General features: G+C 55.0%; 2 protein-coding genes across 2 annotated transcripts; both read right to left on the bottom strand.

The window, feature by feature from the left end:
• Nucleotides 1-1,145: 1,145 nt before the first annotated feature.
• TMEM147 (transmembrane protein 147) lies at nt 1,146-2,990 on the bottom strand. Its single transcript, XM_037517998.2, has 7 exons — nt 2,810-2,990; nt 2,668-2,737; nt 2,080-2,139; nt 1,859-1,995; nt 1,638-1,722; nt 1,431-1,552; nt 1,146-1,343 (listed from the first exon to the last, which is right to left on the bottom strand). Exons 1-7 carry the CDS (start codon nt 2,884-2,886, stop codon nt 1,220-1,222), a joined length of 675 nt encoding a protein of 224 aa, XP_037373895.1. The 5' UTR covers nt 2,887-2,990; the 3' UTR covers nt 1,146-1,219.
• A 232-nt stretch (nt 2,991-3,222) lies between these two features.
• GAPDHS (glyceraldehyde-3-phosphate dehydrogenase, spermatogenic) lies at nt 3,223-13,953 on the bottom strand. The gene is made up of 11 exons (XM_037517951.2): nt 13,786-13,953; nt 10,735-10,936; nt 9,855-9,951; nt 9,613-9,719; nt 5,944-6,034; nt 5,735-5,853; nt 5,319-5,400; nt 4,915-5,066; nt 4,594-4,756; nt 3,530-3,627; nt 3,223-3,443 (listed from the first exon to the last, which is right to left on the bottom strand). Exons 1-11 carry the CDS (start codon nt 13,850-13,852, stop codon nt 3,371-3,373), a joined length of 1,251 nt encoding a protein of 416 aa, XP_037373848.1. The 5' UTR covers nt 13,853-13,953; the 3' UTR covers nt 3,223-3,370.
• Between the last annotated feature and the right edge of the window lie 2,778 nt (nt 13,954-16,731).

Genomic DNA, 16,731 nt, shown 5'->3' with positions numbered 1-16,731 from the left:
TACCCTGGTATCTGCCGGAGCTCCATGAAAGCCAACGTTACGTGACAGCCACAAGTAGGGAGCTTGGACCAGAATCCCTGCTCAGCAAACTGTTGAATAGTCATTTCTGTGACTTTCACTTGTCCTGACACGTATCACGGGCCATGTGGGGTATGGATGGGAGGTGCGGGAGGAAGTCAACCCATTCCATATCACCCAGGTGGGCTAGGAGAGTACCTCACCTGCTCCCTTTTCACATCCAAATCAGGGTGACCAAGTTCTCACCTTTCCATTCCACTCCTGATGCCTATGGGCCCTGTCAGGGCAAGGAGAAGGGAGTGGGGTTAGATGAGGCTGCCCCGTCTGAGGGTGAAAACACCAAGTGTAGAGCAGAGGTACGCTTGGTGCTTTCCTAGGCCCAGGGTTAAATAACATTATGGCAGGAGCTCAACTGCTTGGTGGAGAGGATGGAGGGGGCAATTATCCCATGCTCCAGGGGATCCCACCGATAGCAGTAGGATCCGGAGAGGAAGGGCTGAGGCAGGGAGGGTGGCATCGCAGGCAACGCCAAACTGGAGGGCGCAAATGCTCTGCCACTTGACTGCAGCTTCCCGGAGAAGACTAAGGCCAGGATCTGACCTGAGAGTGAAAGCACTGAAGAGCTCAGGACCACCAAGACCTGCCCCAAGAGCAAGACCAAGGGTCACGTGGTTGGGCTGTTCGGTGTGCAATGGAGAGCCACAGATGATTGTAAGCAGGGAGCGTGAACTAGTATGATGAGGGTCTCAAATAGATGCCCTTAGCTGCCACACAAAGGGTGGATTAGTAGGGGAGATTGGGGCTGAAACTCTAGAGAAGGGCCCATGTAGAAGAGGGTCACAGTGAGGCTATACGAAGTCCACAAGAACCTTTTCCTAGATTCAGGCTCCTCTCTTTTGTTCCCCGAGGGCCCTCAAAGGTCCTCTACTTCCAGCCCTCAGTTTACCCTGGGGAAACAAGAAGCCAAGACACTGTTCCCAGAACACAAGACAAATCAGTGTTAGTTTCTCAGCTTGTTATCTGGCTTTAAAGCCAGAAAGCGGGGGTGAGGGGGAGCGTGGGGGGTGTCCCTGGAACCCTGGTGAGCATGGTACTGGTATGAGATAGTGAGAAATGGAGGCAGAAACAAATTTCCAAATACTGTTTACTTCACTGAAACCCGCAAACAGGCAAAAGGTATGTGATGTCTGGGATATCCCACCTAGGAGTGCACATTGACAACAGCGACATATAGGGCCAAGGTGCTGAGGGCTAGCAGCCCTGTCACCACCGCTCGGGCCAGCAGTGCTGTCCAGCTGCCCAGGGAACAGAGGTGGACAAAGGTCCTGTGGGGGAAACATCACAATGAGGGAAGGAGTGCAACAAAACAGCCCTACTTGGATCCACCCTACCTCAAACCCAACCCAGCTTACTCCATGACAAAGGCTTTGTAGACACTAAGGAACATCAGCAGGAGGACTGCCGGTCTGAAAGTGTGGTACAGGTCATAACGTGTTATCATCCAGACCTGGGCAGATGCAACGATGTAATGGACCTGGAGGGAGGCAGGGTGTCAGGGCCAGGTCTTGGGGAAGAACATGGCAGCAAAAGCGCATGTGTAAGAGAGCAGGACTGCATACCAGACTGATGTTGGAATCAATGCTCATCTGGATGTATTTCCAGTCAAACTCAATGCCTCGGGCTCCAACCCAGAGTGGGATGCAGCTAAGGAAGGCAAGGGAGAGATTCTCTAGTATCCAGATACCCCCAGCACTCAGAATCTGAGCCCCCTCCCGCCAGCACCCCTCTGGAACCCAGATGTCCTATCTCAGGAATCTGGGCTCCAGGCTGCTGCACACACCGGGACATAATGAGCTCGGCTGTGGCCCAGCCCAGGGCAGCAACCATGATCTTGTACTCCCCCTTGCCGGCATTCCGGGACATGACAAGGTTTAGGCCTATCAGGTCTGCCACATCCACGCTGGCCTTCATGAACTCCTGTGGGTCAGGGTGAAGCTTGAGTAAGCACAGGTGCCAGAGGGCCCACCCCATTCCCTCCCTCCTCTCTCCGGCCCCACTCACCCCAATGAAGTCATAAATGCCACCTTCCCAGGTGGGAAAGAAAGTGGCCAGAAACAGCATCTGAAAAGAGAAAGCGAAGAGGTCACCTCAAGGTGACAGGAATCAACCACGTGGGTGTTGTGAGAAGTTAGTGTGTATGTGGAGGAAAGGACCTTGGGGTTCTGGGGCCATGTGGGAGAGGGACCACCAGACAGGGGCAAGGCAACAGAACCAGGGGTGACTGAGGGCAGGAGACCCGTCCCTGAGAGTGCTTAAGTTTGAGTTAAGTGGCCATCGCAGGGGATCAAGGTCAGGTCCGGGGAGGTGCTGTGTTAGTGTTGTGTGGGCCTTGGGGGTTAGTGAACAGCTATTGCCGGCACCAAAACCCCTCTTAACCACACAGCTGAGTTTGCTCCATTTTACTAAAGTGTTATGCAAAAGTGGCTTCAAGACCTCTCCTCCTCAGGTTCCATTCCTTCCAAAGTCGTCTTCTGTGGGTTTTCTGCCGAGTCCCGAGGGCGGTCCCACCCGGGGGGGATCCGAGCGGGGGCGGAGCCCTGGGTCTGGTGAGCTTGGGGGCCAGCCGCGTGGGGTCCGGGCGGCCCTCACCTTGCACAGCTGCACGAAGAGGTAGGTGACCCCGGCCTGGACACACTTCCAGAAGGCATTGTACTCGGACCTGCAGGAGCGGAAGGTGAGGAGAGGTCGGCCCGGGCCCGTCCTCCCCGCCCCGCGGCAGCCCCGCACTCACAGGCCGCTGCACTTATACGTAATGAAGTAGGGGAAGTAGGCCAGGGCGAAGCAGTTCCCGAAGTGAAACAGCGTCATGGCGCCGGCCGCCCGGCCCGCGGAGGGGCGCGGCGGGGGTCTCGCAGCGTGTATGTCCGCCTCAGCCCTGGCGCCCGAGCCTGGGCCTGGCGCCCACCTGCCTCCGCCGCGGCCCGCGCGGCCTTCTGGGAGGGCAGCTCCGGCCGGCGCCGGCGGATGACGTCACGAAGGGCGCAGCCCCGCCGGCACCGGAGGATGACGTCACGAGGGGCGCAGCCCCCGCCGGCACCGACGGATGACGTCACGGACCCGGGGCCGGAACCGGAGCGGTGCGCTCCGGGTGGAGACGGACTCGCGAGCGGGGCTGGCGCGGAAAGACTGGGCGCCGCTGTCTTTTTTTATTCTTTATTTCGCTGTTGGCCAGCGGCGCAGGCCTTTCACCCTGCGCGCCCTCCTTCCCCCCGAGGAGCCGAGTGCGGGAACGGGAGGTACTGGTTGGGGCCCGAGAGCGCTGGGAGGTGGAGGCGGCAGGGGCCAGCCTGCTTCATTTGTCTCGGCTGAACATGTAGGTGATGAGATCGACCACCCGGTGACTGTAGCCATACTCGTTGTCGTACCTGGGAAGGGAGGAGCGGGGTTGGGGATCAGGGCATCCCTTCCGATCGCCCCTAGCCTCCCTCCACTCTCTGTGTTGACTCCTTACCAGGAAATGAGCTTTACGAAGTGGTCATTGAGCGCAATGCTGGCCTTAGCATCGAAGGTGGACGAGTGGCGGTCGCCGAGAAAGTCCGTGGAGACCACCTGGGCGACAGAATTGCAAAAATTAAGTGTGGGCCGCAGAGCAGGGGCTTCCAGGAGCCCGGGCGCGGGCTCTTCTGCCTTCTGTCCATCCGTTCATCTGCCATACCTGGTGGGGCGCTGCTTTGCTCCTGCAGCGGCAGGGTATGAAGAAGGCAGATGGGGCTTTGCTGGCCGGGACTGAGCGGAGGACACAGACCTCAACACCATGAGGCCGCCCATAAACATCACTTCCCGGGATAAGGTGGGCGCTTGGACTGGGCTGCGCAAGGGTCCTCTCAGGGGACAAGGAGGATCTGGCCAACTCAGGCCCCTCGGCACAGTGTCTGAGGTGGAAGATGCAGCAGGACAGAGGTCCTCAGCATGTGACCCCAGTGTGGTGGAAGGCTCCAGGAAGGTTTTAAGCACTGGGGGTGATTTCATTATAAAATGAGATCCTGGCAGCTGCATAAGGGTGGACCTGCAGGAGCTAAAGCAGGGAGGCAGCGCCAGGGTGGAGGCACAGAGGTGGCACTCCTGAGAGTGAAGGGATGGTAACAAACACTCCCACAGGGGAGACACCTGGCCATGGCTGCTGGGAGCAAGTATTAAAAAATGGGAGCCTTTCTCTTGTTCATTAAGCACCTGCTGTGTGCCAGACCCTGGAGCTAGGCAAGTACTAAGGTAGTCCCTAATCTCTGCTTTCATGAAATGCACACAATGGCAGGGCCTACAGTAACTGAAATGTAGGGCCACAAAAAGAACATCTTGCTGAGGAGGGAGGCTGAAGTAGAGACTTGGAGGAGGTGGATCTATTTGGCCATCTGGGGAAAAGCTTTCAGACCAAAGAAGCAGTAAATGCAAAGTCCCTGAGCCTGGGAGATCTGACCTTCCCAGCCCTGAAATTCCTATCTTGATACATTGCCAGCAGTTCCATGACAAGTAGAAACCACGCTGCCTCCCCAGGGAATCCCTGTCCTCTGTTCCTACCTCATCCTCTGTGTAGGCCAGGATGCCAGCCAGGGGCCCCTTAGCTGCTGCTTTTATAGCCTCCTTGATGGTTGAGAACGGGGTAGGCTGGGCCAGGCGGCAGGTCAGGTCCACAACAGACACATTTGGGGTTGGCACCCGGAAGGCCATTCCTGTCAGCTTCCTAGAAAATGCACATGAGGGTGGGAGTCAGAATCCAGGGACTTCTCTGTCTATCTCTTCTTGTCACTGCTTTCCCCTCAATAGACACCTTAATGTTTGGGGGCCAGTCCATTCCCCGGGTGTGCTCCCCACCCTGGTGGCAGCTTCCTGCCCTCATACCCTTGGAGTTTGGGGATGACTTTTCCCACCGCCTTGGCAGCCCCTGTGGAGGCTGGGATGATGTTCTGGTGGGCTCCGCGCCCGTCTCGCCAGGCCTTCTTCGATGGCCCATCCACTGTCTTCTGGGTGGCAGTGTAGGAATGGACCGTGGTCTTGGGGAAGAAGAGGGCCGAGGTGAGGCCTTCCCACGCCCAAGCTCCCAGGCCACTTCCCCACACCCAGGGTGGTGACCCTAATGTGGAGGCTGGCGGAACCAGCACAAGCCAGGGCCCACAGTGTTTTAAGACTTTTCTCCTCCTCCCAAAACCAGTCGCTCCGTTACCTGCACATGCTAACAAGCCCTGGGAACAAGAGGTTGGTTCTTCCTGCCCTCCCTCCTGTTCCAGCCCCTCTCCTCAACTCACCATCAGCCCTTCCACGATCCCAAATTCCTCATGGATGACCTTGGCTAGGGGGGCCAGGCAGTTGGTGGTGCAGGATGCATTGCTGGAAGAGGCCCGGGTGTGCAGGGGCATTGTGAGAGGGTCACAGGGTACCCTCCAACTCCCCTCTTTCAAGGTGTACCCACAGAAGATGAAGGGGATTAATGGGGATGCCTCAGGAGGAGGCGCCAGAGGCGCAGTTGGAGGCAGTTCCCCCAAAGTCATGCCTTTCTAAATTTTAAGTAACATTAACATAAAGGCCGCTAAGACTCTGGGGAGAAGCAGATGGCTGTGGAAGCGGCGCCAGGGGTCAGGCAGGAGTGGCGGTGAGGATCCCTCCCCACCACATGCTGGCGCATCCACCCACCCACACACTCCAGAACGGGGCTGCCTGTTACCTGACAATCCTCATGGAGCCAGGGTTATATTCCTTCTCGTTCACCCCCATGACCAACATGGGCGCATCGGGTGAAGGTGCGCTGATGATCACACGTTGAGCGCCTGCCTCGATGTGTTTCTAGGGAAGGAGCACAGGTGTCATGAAGTGCTCCATGAAGTGTCATGACGTCACACCCCAGATGGTCCTGGGCATCCCCTCCTCACTTACCGAAGCTTTGTCTAAGGTCAGGAACACGCCTGTGGATTCCACCACGTAGGGGCTCCCGACGGACCTCCAGGGGATGTCTTTGGGCTGGTCGCTGTGGAGGGTGGCAGCTGTGAGTCCCCCGCTTGGCCTCCCCTCCATAGTCTATGACCTTGACCATTTGAAAGGCTGACCAGATGCCTGCCTGCCTGCCCTGTAGTCATTGTTCCCCTTACACACTGCCCAGATGGGCTCCACCCTGTGTCCTTGCTTCCAATGCTGACCCTTTTCTAGCTGCGCTACTCCTGAACACAGTTGCCAACTCCCTGACTCAGGCCTCAATCCCTGGGGGGCAACCTGATTACTCCCTGCTCCCCTGAAGTTGAGGCCATTACTCCTAGTCCCCAACAGTGGCCCCTCACCACATCCCTCCTGCCCCTCTTGTCTTTACCACCCAACTCCTGCAATGAGGAGCCTTCTGCCAGAGGCAGGCCTGGGTCCCCAGTGACACTGCAGCCCCAGAGAGGCTCCCTGCAGGCAGGACTGGAGTCTAACGTCCCCTTGGGGCTGTTGTGGCCAGTGGTTTATATTGTAAGAGATTTGCTTCCTGTTTTTCAAATGCACATCTTTATTTTATCAACCATTGTTCAAAACATTGAATGTCAAATATTGCTGTGTTTTGCTTGGATTTACACAAAACAATAAAAGGATAAGCTATTTTATGCACTGTCTTCCCTCTCACTGGGTTCATTACATTGCAGTATTTGCATCTGGGGTCGTTCATTAGTGTCTCTTCTTCTGGAACATACCACAGCAGCAGGGCCGGGTCTGTTTTCTTTTCCATGAACCTGCTCCCCTCAGAGAGGTTCAATCAGTGTTTGTGGGGTTTTTTAAGTCATTCTACACATGTGTTGAGCACCTACCATATGCTGTATTCTGTATGCTCTATCTGTATTGGACTCATCTGATTCTCCCAACCTGAGTAGTGTTTTTGGCATTTTTCAGAGGGGCCAAGGTCAGGGCATAGGGGGTAGAAGGCAGAGCCAGCAGGGAGTAGAGGTGCCTGATCTGGGATCTGCACTCTAGCTATGCTGCAGGAATGAATGAATGAATGAATGAGGGGCTTCCCTCTATTCCCTGGGCCACCACATGGTTTTCTCTCCCTGGTTATCTGCTCTGTCAAATCACACTTTTCATCATCTGACCTGACTAGCCCTTCTCTGAGGCCTCCCGCCTCCACTTCCTGCCTTCCAAGTTTGGGGGCACTTCAATAAATTCCTCTGCAGCCATTATTGAGTTGGTATGGGGAAAAGAGTCAGCATCCCAGGACAACCCAGCCTCTTCCCCTAGGCTGTCATGGGGCCTACCCTTCTTCCCAGAGAGCTGTTTCGAGGATTTCATTCATTCATTCATTCATTCATTCATTCATTCCTTCATTCTTTAAGGAGGTACTGAGTCTAGTAAAGAGCTGGGGCCTGCACCTGCTGATGCCAATGCCACATGATGACACAAACTGACAGCCCTCCCTGCAAGGAGGCTGTGGCCTTGTGGGAAAGTGCCCTTCCCCGTGCTCCCTATTAACCTGTTAACTCCGGCCGTGCTCCCTGCTGTGGTCTGATATTGTCCCCATCAGATTCTGAGGAAACTGAGGCTGGGGAAGGTCAGTCCACTACCCAAGGTCACCCGACTGGAGAGGGGTGGAGCCAGGTAAACACACGCACAACCTGACAATGTCCACACTCCTCAGTGTGGTGTGGGAGTGCAGACCTCTGCTGAGGTCACCAGAGAAGGCAGCATCTGCGTGGGGGCACACATTGCGGTGACAGGAAGGGACAGGAAAAAAGCTGCAAGTGACAGAAATGATGGTGCCGGGGCAGGCAGGAAAGAACACGAGATTTCAAACTTGGGTCAAGCAGTTGCTCCTGTTCTCACTGACTCCACTCGCCCTCCCCTCACTGCACCCAGCTCTGACCCCCTTATTACAGAGGCCCAAAGGACACCTGCTAGGAAGAGCCCAGGAAAGCTGCAGATGTTGTTCGTGGCTGGCGGGCGCCACCAGGCTGCTTGTGCAAGTGTGTGCAAAGGTTTAAGGCAGCCAGGGTGCAGCAGTGGGGAACACTTACTTTGAGACATAAAGTAGGTTTACTCGCTCCAACTTGGTCAATTTTAATTTTTTTTTGCTGTCTTGAAAATGTTTGTGTTTGAAACGTATTAAACACCGAATGTTGATGACTTAAAGATTCTAAACATGTCTTTTAAAAAGAACATTGGTGTTGTGGGCCTCCCCTGGTGGTGCAGCCGTTGAGCGCTGGGCTGTGAAGCTGCCCGCAGCCTCTGCAGCGCCGGTTCGATCCCACATGGCGCGCAGACCTCTCCTGTCGCGCCCACTGCTCCCCTCAGCAGTGCATTTCATCAGTCTGCCTGCTCTGTTCCCTGCTCTGGCTCTGGTGAATTCTCTCACCCTCCCGCGCTTCTGACTGTACCCAGTGCTTGTATAAATAAATTAATTAATTAAAAAAAAAGAATCTTAATCTTTAAAAAAAAAGAACATTGGTGTTGTAAGGAGTCAGCATTGCCAGGGGCGGTGGGGGGTGGTGGTGAGAGGTGCTGGCTCAGCACCTCAAGAGGTGGATGGCATGTGGCTGAGGTGACTAACGCCTGCAGGGGTGGGAGGTGGAGTGCTGGGTGCAATCAGGAGCTGGGATTTTGTTGGGGTGATGGGAAGCCACTGGAGGATTTAAGTAGGGGAGTAACTGGGTTCATCTGATTTTTTTAAATACACTTGATTATTTTTATTATCACTGTTTAAATATCTTTTACATAGATATAAAAGAAAGTAGGAGTTCCTTATGCTTGTAGCTCTAATAGAATCATAAAACTAAAATAAATGATAACTTTAACAACAGGAAAAGTACATAAACAATAAAAGTTACATCACCATTACTCCAAAGGCAAAGCTAAAGGTAAGACTATTATTGACTCTAAATTGCCTACTCAAAGGAAGCATGACACAGGTTTTTCTCCGTTCAGTGACCCTACACCACCGCGTTCATCTGATGTTGTTTTTGTTTGTTTTAAGATTTATTTACTTATGCACACAAGAGCTGGGGCACAGGCCAGAGATGCGGAGTGGGAGGTGACAGGATCCACCAGAGACAGAGCGGGGAACAGAGCAGGCAGACTGACTGAAATACACTGCTGAGGGGAGCAGCGGGCGAGACAGGAGGGGTCTGCCTCGCCATGTGGGTTGCTCCCTGGCTGGCCGGGGATTGAACTCGTGCTGCAGAGGCTACGGATCGCTTCATAGTGCAGAGCTTAACCCCTTGTGCCACCAGGGAGGCCCGTCTGATGTTTTTTAAACACTGCTGTGTCGGAACTGATCGGAGGCCGCCTTACCATGTCCGGGGAAGGGAGAGGGATAGGTGGGGAGATTGAAGGGGAACCACGAGTTGAGGTCTAGACATGTTGACAAGCTTGTGAGAAAACATGCAGATGTGTGTTAAGTACAACGTGCTTGCAGTACAACGGGCATCTTTCTAGGTGAGTGCTTCCAGACCACTTGGGATGAACAGCTTTTCTGACAACTTCTCTGCAAACCAGTACCCAGAGGCACATGCGCACGGTTTGGGGGAGTTATGAACCCCACGTCACCAGGAGTCCACCCTAGTCATTGCTACGTCCGGCGGCCCTTACCACTGGAAGACACTGATCTCCTGGTTGTCCACGAGCAGCTGGCCGTCCTTGCATTCTACCTTTCCTGCGTATTGGCCGTGGGTGGAGTCGTACTTAAACATGTATACCTGCGGGAGACAGAGGGCTCCTAGTTTTGTGGGGGCAGGGATGGGGGGATGAGCAGCTCCAGGGAGTCCCCACTTTGCAGAGGGGAACCTTCCATAGAGCTCCCTCCACCCGGCCCCCGCCTCCCTGCTGCTCACCATGTACTCGGGACTGATAAATGGGTCATTCACGGCCACTACTTTCACCCCCTTTTCCAAGCAGGCCCGCAGCACCAGGCGGCCGATGCGTCCGAATCTGTCCAGGGACATGGGCGTTAGGGGGTCTCAGACTCCTCGAGGGGGGCAGGGGAGGGGATGGAAGAGTAGGGGGCAGCAGGGAAGACACCCACTTGAAGAGACTGAGTGGGACCCTCCAGTCTGGGGGAAGAAGCAGCCTGGCCCTGTGTGGGCCACCGTTGTCTCTTGCCCAGACGGCCTTGCCTGACTCTTCACTGCTTTCCTGCTTCCTCCGCCCATCCATCCCCTGTGCCCTTCCTAACCTTGCAGCTGAACGGGTCTCATAGAATGGTGGGTCTGATTGTGTCTCTTGGCCTGAAAGCTCCGCAACTATCAGCAAAACCAACTCCAAAGTCCTTACCATGGGTCACCAGGCCCTGCTGGCTCCCGACCGCCCTTCCACTTCTCCCCTTTGTTTGCTCCACCCCACCCATGCTGACTTCTCCTCTGTCCTCAGCACAGGAGCTGCCTCCTTCCTTTTAGGGCCATGGCTTGCTGCACAGCTGTCACTGAGGCCCGCTCCAGTGTCATTTCCCAGAGGCCTCCACACCGCCCTGGCTCACACTGCCCCCTCCAGGCTCATTGCACCCCGGGTGCCATGCTGTTCATAACACACACCCGCCACACTGACTTATTCCTCACTTGTTACTGTTCTCTCCCCACCAGAAGGTGGGGTCCCTGAGGGTGGAGCCCTGGCTCCTCCAGCTGGGGCAGAATGAAAGCAGTACTGGGGAGACACATGGAGATGGCCCAGAGGAGGGGCTGCACCCTAAAGTCTCAGGAAGAACTCGGGGCCACTTACCCGTTGATGCCCACAATTAGTTTCGGCTTAACAGGTGGAGGAGGTGGAGGTGGTGGTGGTGGTGGTGGTGGCGGCGGGGCTTCCTCCTCTATGGGCTCGGGCTCGGGTTCGGGTTCAGGTTCAGGTTCAGGTTCAGGCGTTGGCTCAACCTTGGGTTCAGGTGGGGGCGGTGGCGGTGGGGGCGGTGGTGGTGGTCTGGTGACTGTGGGGGGAGGGTGGAAGTGAGCTGCTTCATCCGGGTAAGAGTGAACCGTCTCTGCCCCCAGAACCCAAGGCTGGCTCCTGGCAGCCGGCCATCGAGCTCAGCGTCTCCCAGCCCTGCCTGGTCCACACAATGGCCTGGGGTGGACTTGCCTTGACATGTCAACACCAGGGCCCCTTCCCTGGAGATTCTCATTCAGGGAGTCTGCATTTTTTTTTTTTTTTTTTGGTGGGACCCTCGCCGGTGGCTGGGGATCGAACCGGTGCTGCAGAGGCTACGGGAAGCTTCGCAGCCCAGCGCTCAACCGCTGCGCCACCAGGAGAGGCCAGGGAGTCTGCATTTTTAACAATTGCGTGGGGGGAGGTTCACTGTGCCTCAGTTTCCTCCTCTGTAAAATGGAGAAAATAGTACTTCTCTCAGAGAAGTCCCGTGAGAATTACTGGAGGTCCTATAAGCTGTGTGAATACAGATTCTGAGAAACTATACACCTTTGAGATACCTTTGTAGCTCAAAGATCATTTTCTGGGGGCCTCTCTGGTGGCGCAAGGGGTTAAGCACCGCACTATGAAGCAATCCGCAACCTCTGCAGCACGAGTTTGATCCTCGACTGGCCAGGGAGCTACCCACACGGCGTGGCAGACTCTCCTGTCTCACCTGCCGCTCCCCTCACCAGTGTATTTCGTGTATTTCGGTCAGTCTGCCTGTTCTGTGCCCCACTCTGTCTCTGTGAATCCTCTCACCCCCTGCATCTCTGGCCTGTACCCCAGCTCTTGTATGCATAAATAAATAAATCTTTTTTTTAAAAAAGATCATTTTCTGAGCTTGTTGGTAATTGATCTCAGTGGTCCCCCACACTGTTCTGCTGGTAAGAATCACTCAAGAAGGGGGCACTTCTTAGGAGAATCTGGCTTGCCAGATCTGCACTGAGGCCCAGAGAAGTTTTGGAAATACAGGTGTATCAGAAATACGAAAATAAATGGAAACCTCTAGCAACTTCCACCTGTCTAGAACCACACTCCCACTCCTGGGTTGCAGATAACACCCCAGTGCTCGGAGGTGTGGGTCTGAGTTACATGACAGAAGAGGAGGAGGGAGGTGGAAGGGAGATGTGGGGAGGTTTCAAGCTGGGGTTCTGGTCTGCGTGTCAACCCTGGTTTAGCCACCTGCTACCTATGTATTAAGATCTGGATTAAGAGTGTGCTGGACCAAACCTTCCTGCTTATGTCCTGGCATCTCATCTGACCCTCCACCTTGGGCTGCTTCGAGGACGCAGTAAGATCTCACAGCCCATGAGTGGGTGCTGATTTTAACAGAGGGGAGGAAGTGTAATACAAAGAGTATTTGCCAGAAAGGATGATAGTAGGATTGCAGAGAAGCTGAAAGGTGAAGGTGTGAGATGCTTTTGGCTCCAGGATCAAAGGCACATGGCGGTGGAGGAGGGGCTAGGAGCTGGGGGTCCCCTGGCCTGGCTGTCTCCTTGACTTCTTCATTCCACCACAGACCTCGTGGCCCCAGGCTGGGCTGTGGGTGTCTCCAGTAACAGTGCAAGTTCATAAAGGTTAGTCAGCATTTATGGGTTACCAGTGACTCTAAGGATATTTGTGCTCCTGGGGGTTCTGTTTCTACTGTCAGAAAAGGGGGAGCTTTATCCATCTGGATTAAGAGTATCTGAGCCCCCTTGGGGGCCTTTCAAAGAAAGCCCAGGTGGTCCTGCTCTCCCAACTACCCCAGCCTGCCCCCTTTCTCCGCCCCACTTTAGGGGTGGAGGACAAGGCTGGAGCAAAGCAAAGGCCAGGAAGGAGGAACCCAGAGGCGCTTCAGTGATGAAGCATCACCTGGTAGGGGAAACAAACGCACAGGTGCCTTCTCCCAATTACTACGGCACTCCCATTTCCTGGGTGCCACCACGGGCTGGGTGCTGGGACGAGCTCCTCACGTGCATCAGCTCACACAATCCCATGACACATGAGCTGGAAATCCACTTTGCGGAGGGGAAACCGAGGCCCGAGGTCACAGCGATGATGAGCAGGGAAGGGTTCAAGTCTCCCAGTCATTTAAGCGGTGAGCTGTTGGGACTCCCAGGCCTTCGGGACCCCGGGGCGAGACCTAAGCCCCGCCCTCGCCCAGCCCAGCCCGCCCCCAGCCCGCCCCAGCCCGCCCCAGCCCTGCGCCGCGGAGGCCGGGGAATCGCGTCTCCAGCCCCGCGACCTAGGGCAGTGGTTTGCGCTCCCTTATCTCTGTAGGTCGCCTTGTTAAATGGGCTCAGCTGACGGTTATGAGGCTGGGACGAGGGCGCGCCTGCAAAGCGACTGGCGTGGCCCCTGCGCGTTGCAAATGTCCTCGTTTTGCGCAATGCAGGGAGGTCAGAGTCCACCCCCCCCCCCAAAGCGGTCTCTTTGACCAGACCCGCACAAGCGTCCGCTGAATGGGAGACCCAGCTCCTCGGGGTGCGGGGTCTCCTTAGAAATGTCTGCGAGCCGCGCGCTCCTCGCGACCCCCTGGCCCCCGCCTGCCGCGGCCTTGCCCCCGAGCTTCCGCCACCAGCACAGAAACCACCGCCAGCAAACCCCGAGGACCAGGCGGGCGGGCCTGGAGGGTGGATGAGGGCGCGGGCGGGAAGCCGCGAAGCGATTTCTGGCTGGAAGGGCCGGGGCCGGCAGGTGGCGGCCCCACCCCGCGCCTCCTGCCTGCGCCGACTCCAGGAGGCGAGCGCTTTGCTGAACGGGAGCTCGGACCCAAAGTGAGCCCAGTGCGGGGGCGTGGGGTGCGCCCAGGCTACCCTTCTCCCCTCCCCGGATTCACTCCACCCGCTGTGTCCCCCTCCCGGGGTCACCCTGCCGCCCCCTCACCGGGGCATGGCTGTCGGAGCAGCTGGACAATGGTGACATTGGTGAGCACGACGTCCCGTTTTGGCATGGCTCCCTAAGATTTTATGGCCCAGCGGCCCTGGTCCCGCGGTGATGTGATGTTAGTGAGCCCACCGGTGGGCTATGGCTCCGGAGCTTCTTGCTGTGACCTCATGGGGCACTGTGACGTCACAGTGCAGCCCGTCTGAGGGCCTCAGAGAGATGGAGGTGCGTGAGGTCCGCCAGCCCTGCACCGTGGATCCCAGGCCATGTGCTGGTGTTAGGATGAAATCCAGCCTCTGCTCTCTATTCCCGCCAGTCCTCTCCATCTGGCTCCCTGCTGATCCCTGGCCTCCCTCCTGTAGATTTATGCTGGGAAAATCCTGCCCACATCTTTCCTGTGCTGCTCCTTGGTTTCCTCAGGTGCCACCCTAAGAGAGGCCTTCCTGACTCCCCATCTCAAGTTCCCTCCTTTCTGAGCCACCTCCTGCCATCGCAGCTGTGCCTCAGTCTACCCACATCCAGAAAACCTGGTCTGACCTCACCTGCTGGTTGGACGGTCCAATGTGCGAAGCTCCCTCAGGGTTACACTGCTCTGTATTTTATTTTATTTTAATTTTTTAAAAAGATTTATTTATTTATGCATACAAGAGCTGGGGTATAGGCAGAGATATGGGGGGTGAGAGGATTCACCAGAGACAGAGTGGGGAGAGGAACAGGCAGATCTACTGAAATACACTGCTGAGGGGAGCAACAGGCGAGTTAGGAGGTGCTCCATGTGGTTTGCTCCCTGGCAGGCCGGGGATCGAACTGGCACTGCAGAGGCTGCGAGCAGCCTCGCAACCCAGCGCTCAACCACTGCGCCACCAGGGGAGGCCCAGTGCTCTGTATTTTAATTTCCCCCATAATCTCTATCTCTCTCTAAAAAAGTATCCTGTGGGTTCATTTGTTCTTGACAGTCGTCTCTGCCCACTGGTCTGGAAGCTCGGGGAGGACCTAGTGCTGTCTGCTGTTGTCATCTGTACAGCCACAGACTGGAAGATTTTTTGGCACTTGTAAGACACCGGCCCAATCAAAAATACTAGAATAAATAAACAATTGTCACCCCCTCAGATTTCTTCGGACCCCCAAACTTAAAGCCCCTCCAAGTCTTCCCAGCACCCCACTCATTTCTTTGAGGCTTTTCACATAGTCTGTTATGATCTTATCAGTTAATTGCTCCTTGTCTTCCTCCATTGAGTTATAAACCCCCCACAGGTCATGTATTCTTATCTGTTTTGTTCACCCCTGGGCCTCTAGCACCTAGAACTGTGCCTGGCACACAGCAGGCTTGCAACAAATGGGGAAGAAAAAATGGACAGGTGGCTCCCCTCGCCTAAAGCCCTGGGGGTGGGGGCTTGCTGGTGCATCTGTGACTCACAGTCACCTTCACCCGCAGGGGCAGCTGACACACAGCTGTGACCAATATTTAGGGGGTGTGGGGGTTTGAGCCAGGAAGGAGTCACCATCCCAGAGAGAGGTGTGGAAGCAAGAAGAGACAGAATGACATAACCGCTTCCTTCCCCGAATCCCCATGGGAACTCAGTTGGCTCAGCACCAGTCCTGGATGGCCCAGGACAGGTGGGACTAAAAATGGGAGTCCCCCCCAAACCAGATGATTTATGAAAGACCCCAAACTAGATCATTAGTTAAACAAAGCAGACATACATAACATGTTTGATGAAGTGGGAGGTGGGGCAGAGCACAGCAATAAAGCCAGGGCTGCAAGAGGATGCTTTCTGGCCAACTTTACACCAGATAGGAAAAGCTAGGGGCAACAAAATGTTTTAAAAGAAAAGAAAAAAGGGTCTCCCTGGTGGCGCAGTGATTGAGCACCCCGCTGTGAAGCTTTCCCAGCCTCTGCAGTGCCGGTTCAATCCCCGGCCGCCAGGCGAGGGTCCCACATGGAACGCAGACCTCTCCTGCCGTGCCCACTGCTCCCCTCAGCAGTGTACTTCAGTCCTTCTGCCTGCTCTGCTCCCCGCTCTGGCTCTGGTGAATTCTCTCACCATTCTGCGTTTCTGACTGTGCCCAGTGCTTGTATTAAAAAAAAAAAAAAAAAAAGATAAAGGATCCAGTGGATGCAAATCAAATGGTAAAAAAATTTCAGATATGATTTTGCAAGGACAAAGTAACTACCCCTTAAAATGTCATGCTTGGGGGCCTCCCCTGGAGGCGCAGCGGTTGAGCGCTGGGCTGCAAAGCTGCCCGCAGCTTCCGTAGTGCCGGTTCGATCCCTGGCCGCCGGGTGAGGGTCCCACATGGCGCGCAGACCTCTCCTGCCGCCCTCTGCTCCCCTCAGCAGTGTACCTCGGTCCTTCTGCCTGTTCTGCTCCCTGCTCTGGCTCTGGTGAATTCTCTCACCCTCCCGCGCTTCTGACTGTACCCAGTGCTTGTATAAATAAATAAAGCTTAAAAAAAAAAAAAAGGTTGTGAACAAGTTAACTGTGCTGGCTATGTAAAAATATTTAAAAAAATAAAAATAAAATGTCATGCTTGGAACAATATATAAGATGATGCCAGTTCTTGGGAGGAAGAGGACAGACGGACTGACCCAGGCGAGTTTGCTTTCTGTGTTTGTATAAGCTAAAAGAGTAAACAAAGAGGAGAAATTCAGACTCAGAACTGCAGCTTTATCAACACAATACAGGAAAGCCAGGAGGGAAACTGCTGCCTTACCTACAGATAGTGATTCTTGGAAGCTACATGGTCCAGAAAGCCTTCCCAGGATTTGGGGGCTCTGACTGTATTTGCCTAGTCTGAGTTGAAGCACATGTTTTAAGTATGTGGAAATATCAGCTGATATGCTTTGATATTTTTAAGTGATTAAGAAACTAAAACAAATCATACTGTAAATATATACCTGTAAATACCATTTTTACTTTGCCCCCACCCCTTTAACTGTATTCT

The sequence above is a fragment of the Talpa occidentalis genome, unplaced genomic scaffold (assembly GCF_014898055.3).
Source record: "Talpa occidentalis isolate TD23 unplaced genomic scaffold, MPIMG_talOcc4v2.1 talOcc4.17, whole genome shotgun sequence".
Classification (NCBI taxonomy): domain Eukaryota; kingdom Metazoa; phylum Chordata; class Mammalia; order Eulipotyphla; family Talpidae; genus Talpa; species Talpa occidentalis.
Note: the sequence above shows the minus strand (reverse complement) of the source record. Positions and strands in the feature narration are given on the sequence as shown.